This window comes from Equus przewalskii, chromosome 2 (genome assembly GCF_037783145.1).
Source record: "Equus przewalskii isolate Varuska chromosome 2, EquPr2, whole genome shotgun sequence".
NCBI classification, from domain to species: domain Eukaryota; kingdom Metazoa; phylum Chordata; class Mammalia; order Perissodactyla; family Equidae; genus Equus; species Equus przewalskii.
In genome coordinates, this window is record NC_091832.1 from 56,937,853 (window position 1) to 56,954,153 (window position 16,301).

Consider the following 16,301-nt stretch of genomic DNA (forward strand, 5'->3'; position numbering starts at 1 on the left):
TTCTCCCCTGCTCTCCTCTAGAATCGAGGCTGCCCTGAAGCCCAGTCCTGCTGTCTTTGATGGTATCACCCTGCCTATCTCTAGCCAGTCTCTCCTTTCCTGAGCATATGGACCCACTGCTACTTAGAACCCAGGATAGAGCCCTAAGGAACACAAGGAAAGTCTCTTGCTCCCAATATTAAGCTCCTGAACCAGCCTCTCTTGTTCCTGAATCTCCTGCATTCCTCTCGAGTCTACCCTTGGTGTGTAAGCTTTTCCTTTCTTTCTGGCATGAGTTCTGACCTTCTCTCATGGACTCATGTTAGTATCAGCCTGATGCCTCTTACCGAGACTCAAAACTCTGCCCCAGCTTCTCCCCTATTTGTTCCGCTCTGCCAGTGCAGGTGTCTTCCCAACAGACAGCTCTTGGTTACGTTCCTCAGGCAGTTAACAAACAGCCCCACTGCGAGCGCCACCTCTGACAAACCTTCTAAGCTTTGGCTGGAGCTAACTCCATGGCTCCTGACAGCAATGAGGTCATTTCTTTGGGGCAAAAGTAAGATTTAGAGGAGAGAGATATAAATCTAACAAGGTAAGATGTGAGTCCACAGCCCTCACTTGGCCAACAGGTTACTTAGAAGAGTGTTATTTACTTTCCAAATATTTGGAGATTTTCCAGATTTCTTTCTGTTATTTATTTCTAATTTAATTTCACTGTGGTCAGAGAATAAACCCTTAAATTTATTGAGATTTGTTTGGTGGCTCAGGATATGGTCTATCTTGGTAAATGTTCCAAGTACGCTTGGAAATAAATGTGTACTCGGATGCTGTTGAGGAGAGCATTCTACAAACATCAATCTGCAAAGCTGGTTGATACGTTGTTCCAGTCTTCTATATCCTTTCTGAGTTTCCCTACTTGTTCTACCAATTATCCAGAGGGGATGTTGAAACTTCCAAGTATAATTGTGAATTTGGCTAATTCTCCTTTGAATTTTACCAGTTCTTGCTTTGCGTATTTTGAAACTTTGTTATTAGATGTGTAACCAGGATTGTTACGTCCTCTTGAGGAATTAGCCACTGTATCGCTATGCAAAGACTTTTTTTATCTATGTAAATATTCCTTGCTCTGAAATTTACTTTCTCTAATATTAATATAGCCACTCTTTATTTTGGTTGGGATTTGTGAGTATCTATTTTCCACATACACTTTCTTTTACTTTTAACCAATTGTGTCTTTATATTTAAAGTGAGCTTCTTGTAGACAATATATGGTTGGGTCTTGCTTTTAAAAATCTGATCTGATCATCTTTGCCTTTGACTTAGTGTTTTAAACTGTTCGCATTTAATGTGATTATTTATATGGTTGGGTTTAAATTTGTCATCTTGCTATTTATTTTCTATTTTACCTTCTGTTTATTTGTTAATTTTTTCCTTTTTTCTTGCCCATTTAGGATTGAGTATTTTTAATATCCCACTTTATCCTTCAGTGGCTTATTAGCTATATCTCTCTTTTGTGTTTCTAGTGGTTGCTCTAGGGTTTAGAGTATACATCTTTAACTTATCACACTCTATCTTCAAGTAATATTATTTCACTTTATGTGTAGTATAAAAACCTCACAACAATATACTTCCATATCTCCCCTCCTGGCCTTTGTGCTATTGTCATACATTCTACCTCTACATGTTATAAACCCCATGATGCATTGTTGTTGTTTTTATTTTAAACAATTTTTAAGTCTTTTAAAGACATTAAAGAAAAATAAGAAAGTCTTTTATATTTGCTCAAATATTTACTATTTCCAGTGCTCTTCATTTGTTTATGTAGATCCAGATTTCCATCTGGCATCATTATTCTTCTGATTGAAGGATTTTAACATTTCTTGTAGTACTAGTTTTTTGGTAATGAATTCTGTCAGCTTTTGTGTGTCTGAAGAGTCTATATCACTTCACTTTTGAAAAATATTTTTGCTGGGTATAGAATTCTAGATTAACAATTTTGGATTTTTCAGTTTTCTAAAGAGATCACTCCACTGTCTTCTGGTTTGCCTTGTTTCAGATGCGACATCTGCTGTCTCAGACTGGCTTATTTCGCTTAGCATAATTCCCTCTAGGTCCTTGAATGTTATTGCAAATGGGATATATTTGCCTTTTTTTCCTGGCTGAGTAGTATTCCATTGTATATATACACATCTTCTTTATCCAATTATCAGTCGATGGGCACTTGGGTTGCTTCCATGTCTTGGCTATTGTGAATAGTGCTGCAATTAACATAGGAGTGCATATGTTACTTTGGATTGTTGATTTCAGATTGTTTGGGTAGATACCCAGTAGTGGGATAGCTGGGTCATATGGTAGGTCTAGTTTTAGTTTTTTGAGGAATCTCCATACTGTTTTCCATAGTGGTTGCACCAGTTTGCATTCCCACCAGCAGTGTGTGAGGGTTCCCTTCTCTCCATACCCTCTCCAACATTTGTTATTTTTAGTCTTAGTGATTATAGCCATTTTAACAGGTGTAAGATGGTATCTTAGTGTAGTTTTGATTAGCATTTCCCTTATGATCAGTAATGTTGAACATCTTTTCATGTGTTTATTGGCCATCTGTATGTCCTCTTTGGAAAAATGTCTGTTCATCTCCTCTGCCCACTTTTGGATCAGGTTGTTTGCTTTCTTATTGATCAGCTGTGTGAGTTCCTTATATATTATGGAGATTAACCCCTTGTCAGATATATGATTTGCAAATATTTTCTCCCAGTTGGTGGGTTGTCTCTTTGTTTTCATCCTAGCTTCTTTTGCGTTGCAGAAGCTCTTTAGTCTGATGAATTCCCACTTGTTTATTTTTTCTTTTGTTTCCCTTGTCTGAGAGGAGATGGTATTTGAAAAGATCCTTTTTAGTTCGATGTCAAAGAGTGTACTACCAATATTATCTTCCAGGAGTTTTATAGTTTCAGGATATATCTTCAAGTCTTTGATCCATTTTAAGTTTACTTTTGTGTATGGCATGATATAATGGTCTACCTTCATTCTTTTGCATGTGGCTGTCCAGTTTTCCCAACACCATTTATTGAAGAAACTATCTTTTCTCCATTGTATGTTCTTGGCAGCTTTGTCAAAGATTCTCTGTATGTAGATGTGTGGTTTTATTTCTGGACTTTCAGTTCTGTTCCGTTGATCTGTGTGCCTGTTTTTGTACCAGTACCATGTCGTTTTGGTCATTATGGCTTTGTAGTACATTTTGAAGTCAGGGATTGTGATGCCTCCAGCTTTGTTCTTTTTTCTCAGGATTGCCTTAGCAATCTGGGGTCTTTGGTTGCCCCATATGAATTTTAGTATTCTTTGCTCTATTTCTGTGAAGAATGTCCTTGGGATTCTGATAGGGATTGCATTGAATCTGTAGATTGCTTTGGGTAGTATGGACATTTTAACTATGTTTATTCTTCCAATCCATGAGAAGGAATCTCTTTCCATCTCTTTAAGTCATTATCAATTTCTCTCAGTAATGTCTTATAGTTTTCATTGTATAAGTCCTTCACCTCCTTGGTTACATTTATTCCTAGGTATTTTATTCTTTTAGTTGCAATTGCAAATGGAATTATATTCTTGAGCTCTCTTTCTGTAATTCATTATTGGAGTATAGAAAAGCAACTGATTTTTGTAAGTTGATTCTGCACCCTGCAACTTTACTGTAGTTGTTAATTATTTCTATTAGTTTTCCAATGGATTTTTTTGGGTTTTCTATATATAAGATCATGTTGTCTGCAGATAGCAAGAGTTTCACTTCTTCACTCCCTATTTGGATTCCTTTTATTCCTTTCTCTTACCTAATTGCTCTGGCCAGAACCTCCAGTACTATGTTGAATAAGAGTGGTGATAGTGGTTATCCTTGTCTTGTTCCTTTTCTCAGGGATATGGCGCTCAGTTTTTGTCCATTGAGTATGATGTTGGCTGTGGGTTTGTCATATATGGCCTTTATTATGTTGAGGTAATTTCCTTCTATCCCCATTTTGTTAAGAGTTTTTATCATAAATGGCTATTGGATATTATCAAATGCTTTCTCTGCATCTATTGAGAGGATCATGTGGTTTTTATTCCTCATTTTGTTGATGTGGTGTATCACATTGGTTGATTTGCAGATGTTGAACCGTCCCTGGTATGAATCCCATTTGATCATGAAGTATGATCCTTTTGATATATTGTGGAATTTGGGTTGCCAAAATTTTGTTGAGAATTTTTGCATCTATGTTCATCGGCTATATTGGCCTGTAGTTCTCCTTTTTCGTGCTGTCCTTGTCAGCTTTGGTATGAGAGTGATGTTGGCTTCTTAGAATGTGTTAGAAAGTGTTCCATCCTCCCTAATTTTTTGTAATAGCTTGAGAAGGTTAGGTATTAAATCCTCTTCGAAAGTTTGGTAAAATTCCCCAGGAAAGCTGTCTGGTCCTGAGGTTTTATTCTTTGGGATGCTTTTGATTGCTGTTTCAATCTCTTTCCTTGTGATTGGTCTATTCAGAGTCTCTGTTTCTTCTTGACTCAGCTTTGGGAGGTTGTAAGAGTCTAAGAATTTATCTGTTTCTTCTAGGTTATCCATTTTGTTGGCATATAGTTTTTCATAGTATTCTCTTATAATCCATTGTATTTCTGTGGAGTCTGTTACTATTGCCCATTTTTCATTTCTGATTTTGTTTATTTGAGCTTTCTCTCTCTCTCTCTCTCTTTTTTTTTTTTTGTAAGTCTGGCTAGGAGTTTGTCAATTTTATTTATCTTCTCAAGGAAACAGCTCTTTGTTTCATTGATCCTTTCTACTGCCTTTTTTGTTTCAATAGCATTTATTTCTGCTCTGATTTTTATTATTTCTCTCCTTCTTCTGACTTTGGACTTTGTTCATTCTTTTTCTAATTCAGTTAGGTGTAATTTGAGGTTGCTTATTTGGGATTTTTCTTGTTTGTTAAGGTGCGCATGTATTGCGATGAATTTCCCTCTTAACAGAGCTTTTGCTGCATCCCATATGAGTTGGCATGGTATGTTATCTTTTTCGTTTGTCTCCAGATATTTTTTGATTTCTCCTTTAATTTCTTCAATGATCCATTGGTTGTTCAATAGCATGTTGTTTAGTCTCCATATCTTTGTCCCTTTCTCAGCCTTTTTCTTGTAATTAATTTCTAGCCTCATAGCATTATGATTGGAAAAGATACTTGTTATTATTTCAATCTTAAAATTTACTGAGGCTTGCCTTGTTTCTCAACATATGGTCTATCCTTGAGAATGTTCTGTGCACACTTGAGATGAATGTGTATTCTGCTATTTTTGGTTGGAGTGTTCTATATATGTCTATTAAGTCCAACTGATCTAGCTTTTCATTTAATTCCACTGTTTCCTTGTTGATTTTCTGTCTGGATGATCTGTCCAATGATGTGAGTGGGGTGTTGATGTCCCCTACTATTATTGTGTTATTTTTAATATCTTCTTTTATGTTTGTTAATAGTTGCTTTATGAACTTTGGTGCTCCTGTGTTGGGTGCATAGATATTTATAAGCATTATTTCTTCTTGATGGAGTTTCCCTTTGATCATTATGTATTGGCCCTCTTTGTCTCTCTTTACCTGCCTTATCTGAAGTCTACTTTGTCTGATATGAGTATTGTGACATCTGCTTTCTTTTGTTTGCCATTAGCTTGGAGTATCGTCCTTCACCCCTTCACTCTGAGCCTGTGTTTGTCATTGGAGCTGAGATGTGTTTCCTGGAGGCAACAAATTGTTGATCTTGGTCTTTAACCCATCTTGCCACTCTGTGTCCTTTTATTGGAGAGTTCAATCCATTTACATTGAGGGTGATTATTGATGTATGAGGGTTTAATGTTGTCATTATATCACTCATTTTCTGGTTTTCCTGTATTTCCTTTGTTTCTCGTCCTGTGTGTTTTGGTCTACCCATTGAATTATGTAGTTTTTTATGATGTGTTTCTTTGTTTTTCCCTTATTTATTTTTTGTGTCTCTGTTCTGATTTTTAGTTTAGTGGCTACCCTGAAGTTTGTATTCAGAATCTCATGTATAAGATAGTCCATTTTCTGATGGCCTCTTATTTCCTTAGCCTAAACTCATTTGGTCCCTTTCCTCCTCCCCTCCTAAGTTATTTTTCTCATATCTTATTCCAATTTGCATTGTGCATCTGTGGTTAAAGTGACAAGACAGTCTTTGTTTTTGGTGCTTTTCTTCCCTGTAGCCTAATGCTATAGCTGAATATTTGCTATCCTATTCTGATTCTGTCTACCTATTTGTCTCCTTACTTTGTGTTTTGTGACCCCTTTCTCCCTTTTTTTCTTTTTCCAAGTATGTGGGCCTTCTTGAGGATTTCTTGTAGTGGGGGTCTTGTGGCTATGAAGTCCATTAGCTTTTGTTTGTCTGGGAAAGATTTAATTTCTCCCTCATATCTGAAGGATATTTTTACTGGATAGAGTATTCTTGGCTGAAGATTCTTGTCTTTTAAATTTGAATGGTGTTCCATTCTCTCCTAGCTTGTAAGGTTTCTGCAGAGAAATCTGCTGAAAGTCTGATGGGGTTCATTTGTAGGTTATTTTCTTCTGCCTTGCTGCCCTGGGTATTCTATCTTTGTCATTCATTTTTGCCAATTTTATTACCCTGTGCCTTGCAGTAGGTCTTTTTACATTGACAAATCTAGGAGATCTGGAGGCTTCCTCCACACATATTTCCCTCTCATTCCCTAGAATTGGGAAGTTCTCTGCTATTATTTCTTTGAACATACTTTCTGCTCCATTCTCCTTCTCTTCACCTTCTTTAATACCTATAATACTTATGTTGCATTTCCTCATTGAGTCAGATATTTCTTGTAGATTTTCTTCATTTCTTTTAGTCTTAGTTGTCTCTCCTCCTCTGTCTGGAGCATTTCAACACATCTATCGTCAATTATGCTGATTCGCTCCTCTATGATGTCCACATGAGTATTTAGGGAATCCGTATTTTGTTTTATCTCTTCCGTTGTGTCTTTCATCTCTAATATTTCTGATTGATTCTTCTTTATAGTGTCAATCTCTTTCGTGAAGTAGCACCTGAACTTGTTGAATTGTTTCTCTATATTCTCTTTTACCTCATTGAGTTTTTTGATGATAGCTATTTTTTAATTCAGTGTTGTTTAGTTTACTTATTTCTGCGTCTTCAGTACTGAATTCTGCATGCTTGTTTTCTCTCTGGTCTGGAGATTTGATAAATTGCCTGAAGCTGGAAGGATGGGTCTTTCCCATTCTGATACTATTTGGTTGCAGTTACAGCCTATCGCCACTGGGTGGGGGTCGATAGCCACGTATTCTGAGCCCTCCTCCTTCAGCCAAGATGGCACGGTGAGGGTCAGGGGAGGGGCGCTTTCTCCTGCGTGCGGTCCCGGGTTTCCCAATCAGCTCTCCCTACCTGGTCTCCTGGGCTCTTGGCTTGATGAGGTCACCCCACATGAAAGCTTTCACCCTGTTAGAGGGCTTCCCTCTAGGCTGCAAGGGCACTAGGGAGTCCTGGGTGATCCTGTGGATGCTTGACCCCTCCTCCACTCCTTCCCTCATGGAGCCTCCTGTGGCAGCAACCGCAGTCTTTAGAGGAGGAAGAAAGTTCTCTCTTACCCCGTTCCAGCTCCTCCAAGGCAGGCTCCCGCCTCTCCACCCTCCATCCTGCGGCCATGTGTCTCTCCGAGGTTTTTGTGCTGTTAGGGTATTTTCTGTTGAAATATGGTTGCTCCTTTTTGTTGTATGTTTGAGGGGAGAGAGTCCTAGGCAAGTTCACTTTGCCATGATGCTGACGTCACCTGGGTGCTGGAATTTTTTATTCCTTTAAATGTTTTTGTGTTTTGTTCTAGGATGCAGTTAAGTTAGTTGGAAACAGTTTGATCCTTCTGAAGCTGTTTTTTAAATTTTGTCAGGTAAGTACACAACAGCCTTTAGGAGTGTTTTTACCCTATTACAAGGTAATGTTTTTCTGAGGACTCTACTTGTTGCCCCAGGTGTGAAAAGGTCTGTTGATTCTGGCTGCTCCTATCTTGATGTGAGATTTGGGGATTTTTCTGCCTGCTCCTTTCCAGTGTTTCTTTCTTGGTAGTTGCATGTGTTAATCAGTACTCAAAGATTCGAGGGACGCTGCCTCATATCTCTGCAACTTTCTCTCTGTGGAATACAGCTCTCTTCTCCACAGTACTCCACCCTGTGAATTCTGTTCACCTTGGACTCCCCAAACTCTGAACTCCATCTCCTTAACTCAGGGAGACCACCGGGCTCTGTTTGGGCTCCCCCTCCCTATAGTATGGAAACTCTGTCTAGGCAGCAGGATGAGGCAATTGTAGGGCTCACCTTGTTTGTCTCCCTTTCTTCAGAGATCATTGTCTCACACTGACAATTCTTCCATATCTGAATACTGTTGTTTCATAAATTTTGTTTGGTTTTTTAGTGGCTGAAGGCCAGAGGGTTAATTGGCCCCTGTTACTCTATCATGGCCACAAGTAGATGTCTTCCACACTCCTCACTTGAAATATAAAAAGTGAAACTATGTGAACTGCAATAGAATTATATATGTTTAGAAGTTCAAAATGAAAAGGAAACTCTGAGACCCACCTACATGGATGAATCCTTTTTTATCTTACTTAATGAAAAGAACATTAAAACAAGGAGGGAAGACCTTAAAATCCTAGAATTTCAAAGCAGTAAGAGACTTTTTATGTCATCCAGTTCACCTCTCTTACTTCGTAAATGAGGAAATGAAATCATAGAGATGTTAAGGAATTGTCAAAGTTTTTATTAGTACTGGGAAGAATTGAGATTAGAACCCAAGTCTCCCAATAAATAAGTCATTACACTGTTACTCTGTTCTGCCCAAAAACAATAACCATTTATCAAGCACTCTTAAGTACTATCTGTCAAAACTTTGTAGGCTTTATTTTAAACTTCCTGATAACCCTCATAGTTTCAAGGTAGGTACTAATGTTATCACCATTTTACAGGTAAATAACCTGAAGCTCAGGGAGTTTAAGTGATTTCTCTAAAACAGTGGTTCTCAAAGTGTGGTTCTTGAAACACTTCTGGGGTCTGCTAGGCCAAACTGTTTTTATAATATTAAAATCTTGTTTGCCTTTTCCTTTTTACTATGGTGACCCTTGCACTAATATTAAATATTAAATATTAAAAACAAAGGTGGGTAAAACCACTTGCCCCTTAGTGTGAATCAAGGCAGTGGCACCAAACTACATAGCAGCTATTGTATTTCTCATTATCCTGCACTTGCAGTTAAAAAAAAGAAGCACATTCACTTAAGAATGTTCTTAATGAAACAGTATAAGTTATCAACTCTATTAATTACTGACCCTTAAGTAGATGCCATTTTACTATGTTGTGTGACAAAAAGAGAACTACACTTGAAGCTCTTCTACTGCCTCAACGGAAAGCACTTGCATGATTCAGTTGTGACTTGAACTTGACATTGTTTTCATGGAATATCATTTTACTTGAAATAATGATTGACAGACAAACTATCGTTAATCAAATTTGGTTATATGGTGGACTTTTTCTCAAAAAAGAACTAAATGAACCTATCACCTCAAAGAAAACAATGGTATTTGTTGCCAATGATAAGATAAGCTTTTAGGAAAAAATTTTGGAATTTTATAAAACTTGTCTCCTCCACTGTGAGCTTGACAGCTTCCCAATACTTCAAGAATTTCCTGGTGAAGTTGGAAGAGACATTAACAAATATGATTTTTTTGGTATTACATAATGAAATGTGTAATCTTCCAACATTTGGAAGATCTGCTTAATTCAGTGAACAAATATTTTCAAAATGACCAACGCCTGATATGTCAAAATCACGCATTGGTAAAAGATACATTCAAAGTATGAGATGTATTATAGTGTAACAGACTACGAAAAAAGTTCACCAGTATGGTTTCAGATTCCACACCACAAATCTTTAAAAAACTACTACTTTTCAAGATTGTAGTATAAGGAAAAATATTCAGAAGTTATTTGAAAAGGCTATTAAAATACTCTGCTGTTTCCAACTCTCTATCTGTGCGAGATTGTTTTCTTTATATACATCAACCAAAAAGACGTATTATGACAGATTGAATGCAGAAGCAGACAAGAGAATCTAGCTGTCTTCTATCAAACCAGAGAGTAAAGAGATTTGCAAAAGGATAAAATAATGTCATTCTTCTTACTAAATTTTTTTGAAAGTAGTTTTTTCATAAAAATGTTATTTGTGTTAAAATGTAATGGGATTGTTATTTTTAAATGAATTAGTAAAGAATTATTTAAAATTTTTCTCATTTTAATTTTGGATATAAGAGATATAACCCCCATAGACAAAACTTAATTTTAATTTAATTTAATTTTAAATTAATTTTAATTTAAAATTTAATTAAATTTTAATCTAATTTTTGATATCAAGAGATATAACCCACATAAACAAAAGCTCTTAGAGTCCTCAATAATTTTTAAGAGTGCAGGGTCCCCAGATCAAAACGTTTCAGAAGCACTGATCGTAGAGGATACTCCCGAGAGGAGGTGAAGCCAGGGCTCTTGTCCGTCTCTCTCTCAAACCCATGTTGTTTCCATGGCACAATGTTACCTCCTTACCCAAAAAGTCTCATCAGTATTAAAACGGGAACTAGAATTGGATCCCTAATGCTTTATTTTGCAATGGGTTTTTTCCCCCATAATATTTAAGTTTTTGACGTTTACATATTTTTCTTTGGTGAAGCACGAGTTTCTAGTCCCTAAAGCTTTAGAACTCCATTGCGGATTCAAGACAGCTCTTTTTGTCTATAGAATAAAAATGAATGTTGCTCAGGAATTAGCTCATGCCAGAAGTAACAATATATTGAATTTTATATTGCATATAAAGCCCAAACAGTTGGGAGATGTTCTTTATTAGGTTTTTCTTAAAAGAAGTAATTCTACTTATTTGGCTCCAGGCTTGCTTTTCATCCCTTTGGTGTTAAGCCCCAAGAATTAAATCTATGTTGTAGGGGGGCCAACTTTGCTGGGGGACATCTTCAGAAGGAACTCTTGCATGCCCCTCCGCAGCACGGCATTCTCAGCAACCTCCCTCAGGCTTCTGTGCAGCTTCTCCATCTCCCTGTATTCACTTTTGACATCTACAGAAGAGAAGAAAGCATGTATCAGGAGTTAGCGTCCTTTTCAGAAGTGTCGCCAGAAAACAAATCCCCTGAGAATCCTATTATGACCTGGGTCACTTGGCCCAGAATGCAAGATCTAGAATGGAGCTTAGAGATCAGACAGTCCCATCGATTTGTTTTATAAATAACCCGATCAAATGGGCATTTTTGCTCTTACTTTAAGGCTCACCTCAGCATATGAGTAACCCTCAAAATGAACACAAATCTACCAATAAAAAAGGTCTGGGAAATCACTAGGTCTTTACTAAGGCCTCACAAGCGCTCAGTGGAAGGATACAAAGCCACCACACAATAAAGCTCCCCTAAGTCCTCTCCAGGCATCTTTCCCCCTCCCCTGATCTCTCTCTTCCCAGCAGTCCCCAATCTAAGTCAATCTGCTCTGTTTTGGCATCTCCGGTTTTCATCCTATGATCTGTAATCAAATCACACCCTTCTGATGATTAAATGTATGTGTCAACTTGTCTGGGATGTGGTGCACAGATATTTGGTCAAACATTATGCTCAAAGTTTCTGCGAGAGTATTTTTGAACGAGATTTACACTTAAATTGGTGGACCTTGAGTAAAGCAGATTGCCCTCCACAATGTGAGTGGACCTCATCTAATCAGGTGAAGATCTGACTAAACCAAAAGGCTGGTCTCCCCCAAGCAAGAGGGGATTCTCCAGCAGACTGCCTTCAGACTTCATCTGCAACATCAACTCTTCCTGGTTCGACAGCAGACTGCTTTTGGACGTGAACTGCAACTCTTTCCTGAGTCTCCAGCCTGCTGGCCTCCCCATCACATTTTGGACTCACCAAGATTCCACAGTCACATGAGCCAATTCCCTAAAATGAACTGCTTTCTATACATACACACGCATACTCTGTTTGTTCTGTTTCTCTGGAGAACCCTGACAGATACAGTCCTCCTTAAAGGGACACTTCAGACTGACCTTGGGGTTGGCCCTGGTGTTGCTCCTGAGTGCCTCTCCAATCCCCTTGGCTCCACACACCCACATCGTGACTCAGACTCACCTGCCCTGAGCCAGGCCAGCGGTGGGGCTCATGACCAAGAAGGGAGTTAGAACCCTGAGTCTATTTGTCTTGCTCCTGAGTCTGGAAGGTCGCCCTTCTCCTTGCCGCCTCTTAAACCCTGCCTGTGCTTCCAGGCTCCACTCCAGGACCCGGCTTCCATGAAGCTTCCCCACTGCCCCAGCCCTGAATAACACTGTCTTCTGAATTGCTAGAACAACAATCTGGTGCCCGAGTGCGCCCCCTCCCTCAGGTCTTTGTTTAAATGTCACATTCCCAGTGAGACTTTCTCTGACCACCCTGTCCCCTGCTCTCAGCCCTCCCTCTCCCCTTCCTCTGCTTTCTTTTCCTCCAGAGCATTTACCACCCTTCAGCATGCCACGTATTCTATTTATCCTTCTGCTTACTGCCTGCTTTCTGCCTGCTGGGCTGTGAGCTCCATGAAGGCAGAGATTTTTTCCCGCATTGGTCACTGCTGTATCCTCAACACCTACAACACGGCCCAGCACTAGGAGGTGATTATAATTACTTGGAGAGTGAATGCATACTGTCCACCATTGTGATTCACATTCTTACACATCGTGTTTTACCAACCAGGTAAGACTCAGAGCAGGGACTGTGTTAGATCTCTTTGGCACCTGGCACACTTCTCCCCACATGGTATATATTTGCTCTTGATGGTGAAGAAAAGGGAATGGTCTTAAATTATGGCAGAAGCAATTTACATCAAACTCAGAGGAACATTGTCTATATGTGAGACCTGGACAGCTGAAAGACCTTTGGTGAGTAGGAGCTCTTCAAAGAAGACACAATTGGATAACTATAATCTTAAAACAGGTTCCTGTGAAAACCTAGACAGAAGGTCATGAGAGAAGGCAATAAATTATAGTGTGAGGGTGCTGCATCTCCTTCCCAAGGGACCATCAGGAACAGGTTAGCCGTCCAGCTAACCAGCCAGAGATGGGGATGCTGACGATTTCCAGTGAGACAGAGAAGTGCAGGAGAGACGTTTAGAAGCCGCAGTTGTGGCTTTTACTTTGGAAATAGCTCTGACCACTTTCACCCTGACATAATGACACACATAAATGGCATCAGATCTATTTTTTTTTTCCAGCAGGAAACTGTGCACATGGTTTAAAATTTAAAGGCACAAAATATACAGAGTGCAAAGCAAGTCTCGTGCATTCTCTGTGCTCCAGTCTCCCAGTTCCCCTCCTTGGAGGCAACCAGCATGACCAGGTTCTGTGTATCCCATGGAGATTTTTATGCATATACATATGTATTTCCCTTTTTTCTCTCACAAATGGCAATACGTTACACACATTTTTTTCACTTTACTTTTTCCCACTTTACAATATGTTTTGGACCGCTACTTTCAATCACTACTATATATAAAGTCACTTCATTCTTTTTAACAATTGCATGGTCCTCCACTAGCTGTGTAGCTAAGTTAACTGGTGCCCTACTGATAGATATTTGAGTTGTTCCAATGTTTGACATCATAAACAGTGCTGCCCTGAATAACTTTGTCCACAGGCCATTCTGCTCACGTATGAGGATATCATAGGATAAATTCCTAGAAGTAGGATTGCTGGACCAAAAGACATGTGCATTTTTAATTTTGTTAGAAATTGCTTAATTGCTTTTTGCACCAATTTACACTCTCCAGTTAATACCAGGGAGCCTGGTGGAGCCCACGGCATGAAAGGGATAGGGCACACACAGCTGGTATTGTACCCCCAGGTTCCTGGTGGATGAAGAGAAACTTTCTCCACCACCACCAGAAAATGAGGCTTTTTTTTTTAAAGACTGGCACCTTAGCTAACAACTGTTGCCAATCTTCTTTTTTTTTCCTCCCCAAGTTCCCCCAGTGCATAGTTGTAGATTCTAGTTGTGTGTCCTTCTAGTTGTGGCATGTGGGACGCCACCTCAGCATGGCCTAATGAGTAGTGGCATGTCCACACCCAGGATCTGAACCGGTGAAACCCTGGGCCACCAAAGCAGAGCATGTGAACTTAAGCTCTCAGCCACAGGGCAGGCCCCCAGAAAATCAGGCTTTTCATTAAAAGCTATCAACTTAAAAGAATGGGTTTATGGAGACAGCAGGGCAGAGTTATGGATTTGAACTTGCCACTTTCCAGCTATGGATCCTTCGGCACATTATCGGCACATTATCTAATCTGAGTGTCTGTTTCTGCATCCGCAAAGTGGAGCAGTAACATGTACCTCTGATGGTCAGTGTGAGAATTCGATGAGATGCTGTGCACACAGCCTGAGTATGATGCTTGGTCTCTGTTGGGTGCTCAGCAAAGGGTGGGAAAGTCAGAATCGTCATCGTCATCTCCAGTCCTTGCCCAGAAAATTCTTCCTAACTTAATTTCTTTAAACCCAGTAAAAAGCAACCACAGCTAGGGGTGTCTGCAAGATCACCCTTTATGTAAAGGCTTTAAGTATTTACCTGCAAGCTCCTTGTAGAGACCATCCCCTTGGGATGAAGCAAGGGTCAGCATGGTGGCGATACTGCCCTTCACCTTCTCCGTGATTCCATTCTATACAACAAAGGATGGTCATTGTGTTAGGGTGGCACAGCCCAAGGGAAAGGGAGTCTTATGAAAGGGACCCTACACAACTCCCCAACCAGCCAGTGTACAGCCTGGTGCTGCCAAAATCAAAGCCAGGTCCAAGAGGGGCCACTGGAGAGCACATCAAAGTCCGCAGTGGTCATCAGGGCAACATTCTTGTGGGGTCCCACCTGCCTCAGTATCTCCTTTCCTGCCCATCAAGACTCATGGGGGATTGTGCTTCTGGTGCTAACTGACTGAATCAGGAGCTAATGAGGATGCATGGAGGCATGGGGCAGAGAAGAGCAACAGCAGAAATAGAAGAAGAGGACAAGCCTGTCACTACCCCACCATGCTGTCACACATTAGTCACTGGATGAATGTTTACTGAGTACCTGCTTTGTGCAACATGTCATACTTGACATACCTGATTCTTCTTCCCAACTGCCTGAGAAACGTCTTCTTGCTACTCTTAGTCCTTCTATCAACTAAAACCACCTTCCCTCTTCTAACCATCTCTTGCCTCCCTTTGAAAATAGCTGACTCTTTCCTCTAGCCTGACAGAGCCTGATCAGATCCGGAACCTGGATCTCCTGACTCCTACTCTTATGCTTTTTTCTTCAACACACAGACCAAGAACCCTGAGCTCTAGTCTCAGCTCTACCTGTGAGCCTTGAAATGCTACCTTAGGCTCTCTGGGCCTCAGCTTTCTTGTCTGCAAGATCAGGGAATAGGAACATTCTGAGGTCTTGCCCAGTTTCAACTTCCAACATTTCTGTCATTTAAGATATTTGTATATGCTCAATGTACTAATCATTTTTTAGTGGAACTCTTTTCTGGGGTACCTTATGGGCCAATTTTTATATACTCAATGGGGATTGGCTGCTGTAGAGTTTGGCCAATTTTCTGCATGTTTTTGTAGACTGCGATAGCATGTTAAATGACAGAAACTAAACTGCTACTGGTAACTGAGATACATCTTAGCCATTCCAAGAGAAATTACATCCTTCATATTGTGGAGAAAGGCATTTTCCAAAAGTGCTGTGGTGGGAGGAGGGGAGATTGAGTGGAAGCAGGCTGGAGATGCTTCAGGAAGCAGGCTGGTTCAGACGTGGACTGGAATAGCAAATAGCCAGCTTCCTCAGGAGGTCAGGAAAGGATCAGCTAAGCCTGGATTGAGGCAGAAGAATTTGGAAACTTACATGGCCAAGGAGGCACCAACCGTGGTTTGGATTAAAACAAAGACTTTATATTACTTGGAGAGGGCGGGTGGCAAGCCAAGAGACCCAAGCTGAGACAAGATGGTCCAAGTGTACTTGACAGAAGCACTCAAGTCCAAGGAAACTATTAGTAACTGTCTTCCAAAATACAGTCATGCATCACTTAACGACAGCGATACGTTCTGAGAAATGAGTCGTTAGGCGATTTCATCATTGAGCAAACATCATAGAGTGCAGTACTTACATGAATCTAGATGGTATAGCCTACTACACACCCAGGTTATATGGTACTAATCTTATGGGACCACTATCATATATGCAGTCCGTCACTGACTGAAATGTCGTTTTGCAGTGC

At 39.8% G+C, this 16,301-nt stretch overlaps 1 protein-coding gene across 6 annotated transcripts in view; it reads right to left on the reverse strand.

The window, feature by feature from the left end:
- Window positions 1–10,628: 10,628 nt before the first annotated feature.
- The window catches only part of NUGGC (nuclear GTPase, germinal center associated), a 54,314-nt gene continuing 48,641 nt past the window's right edge, over window positions 10,629–16,301 (reverse strand). For all 6 annotated transcript variants that reach the window (XM_070611351.1, XM_070611353.1, XM_070611349.1 and 3 more), the window contains 2 exons: window positions 14,624–14,714; window positions 10,629–11,112 (listed from right to left, as the gene is read on the reverse strand). In XM_070611351.1, coding sequence (XP_070467452.1) covers window positions 10,973–11,112; window positions 14,624–14,714 — 231 coding nt within the window. In that variant the 3' untranslated portion in view covers window positions 10,629–10,972. The remainder of the gene's footprint in view (window positions 11,113–14,623; window positions 14,715–16,301) is intronic.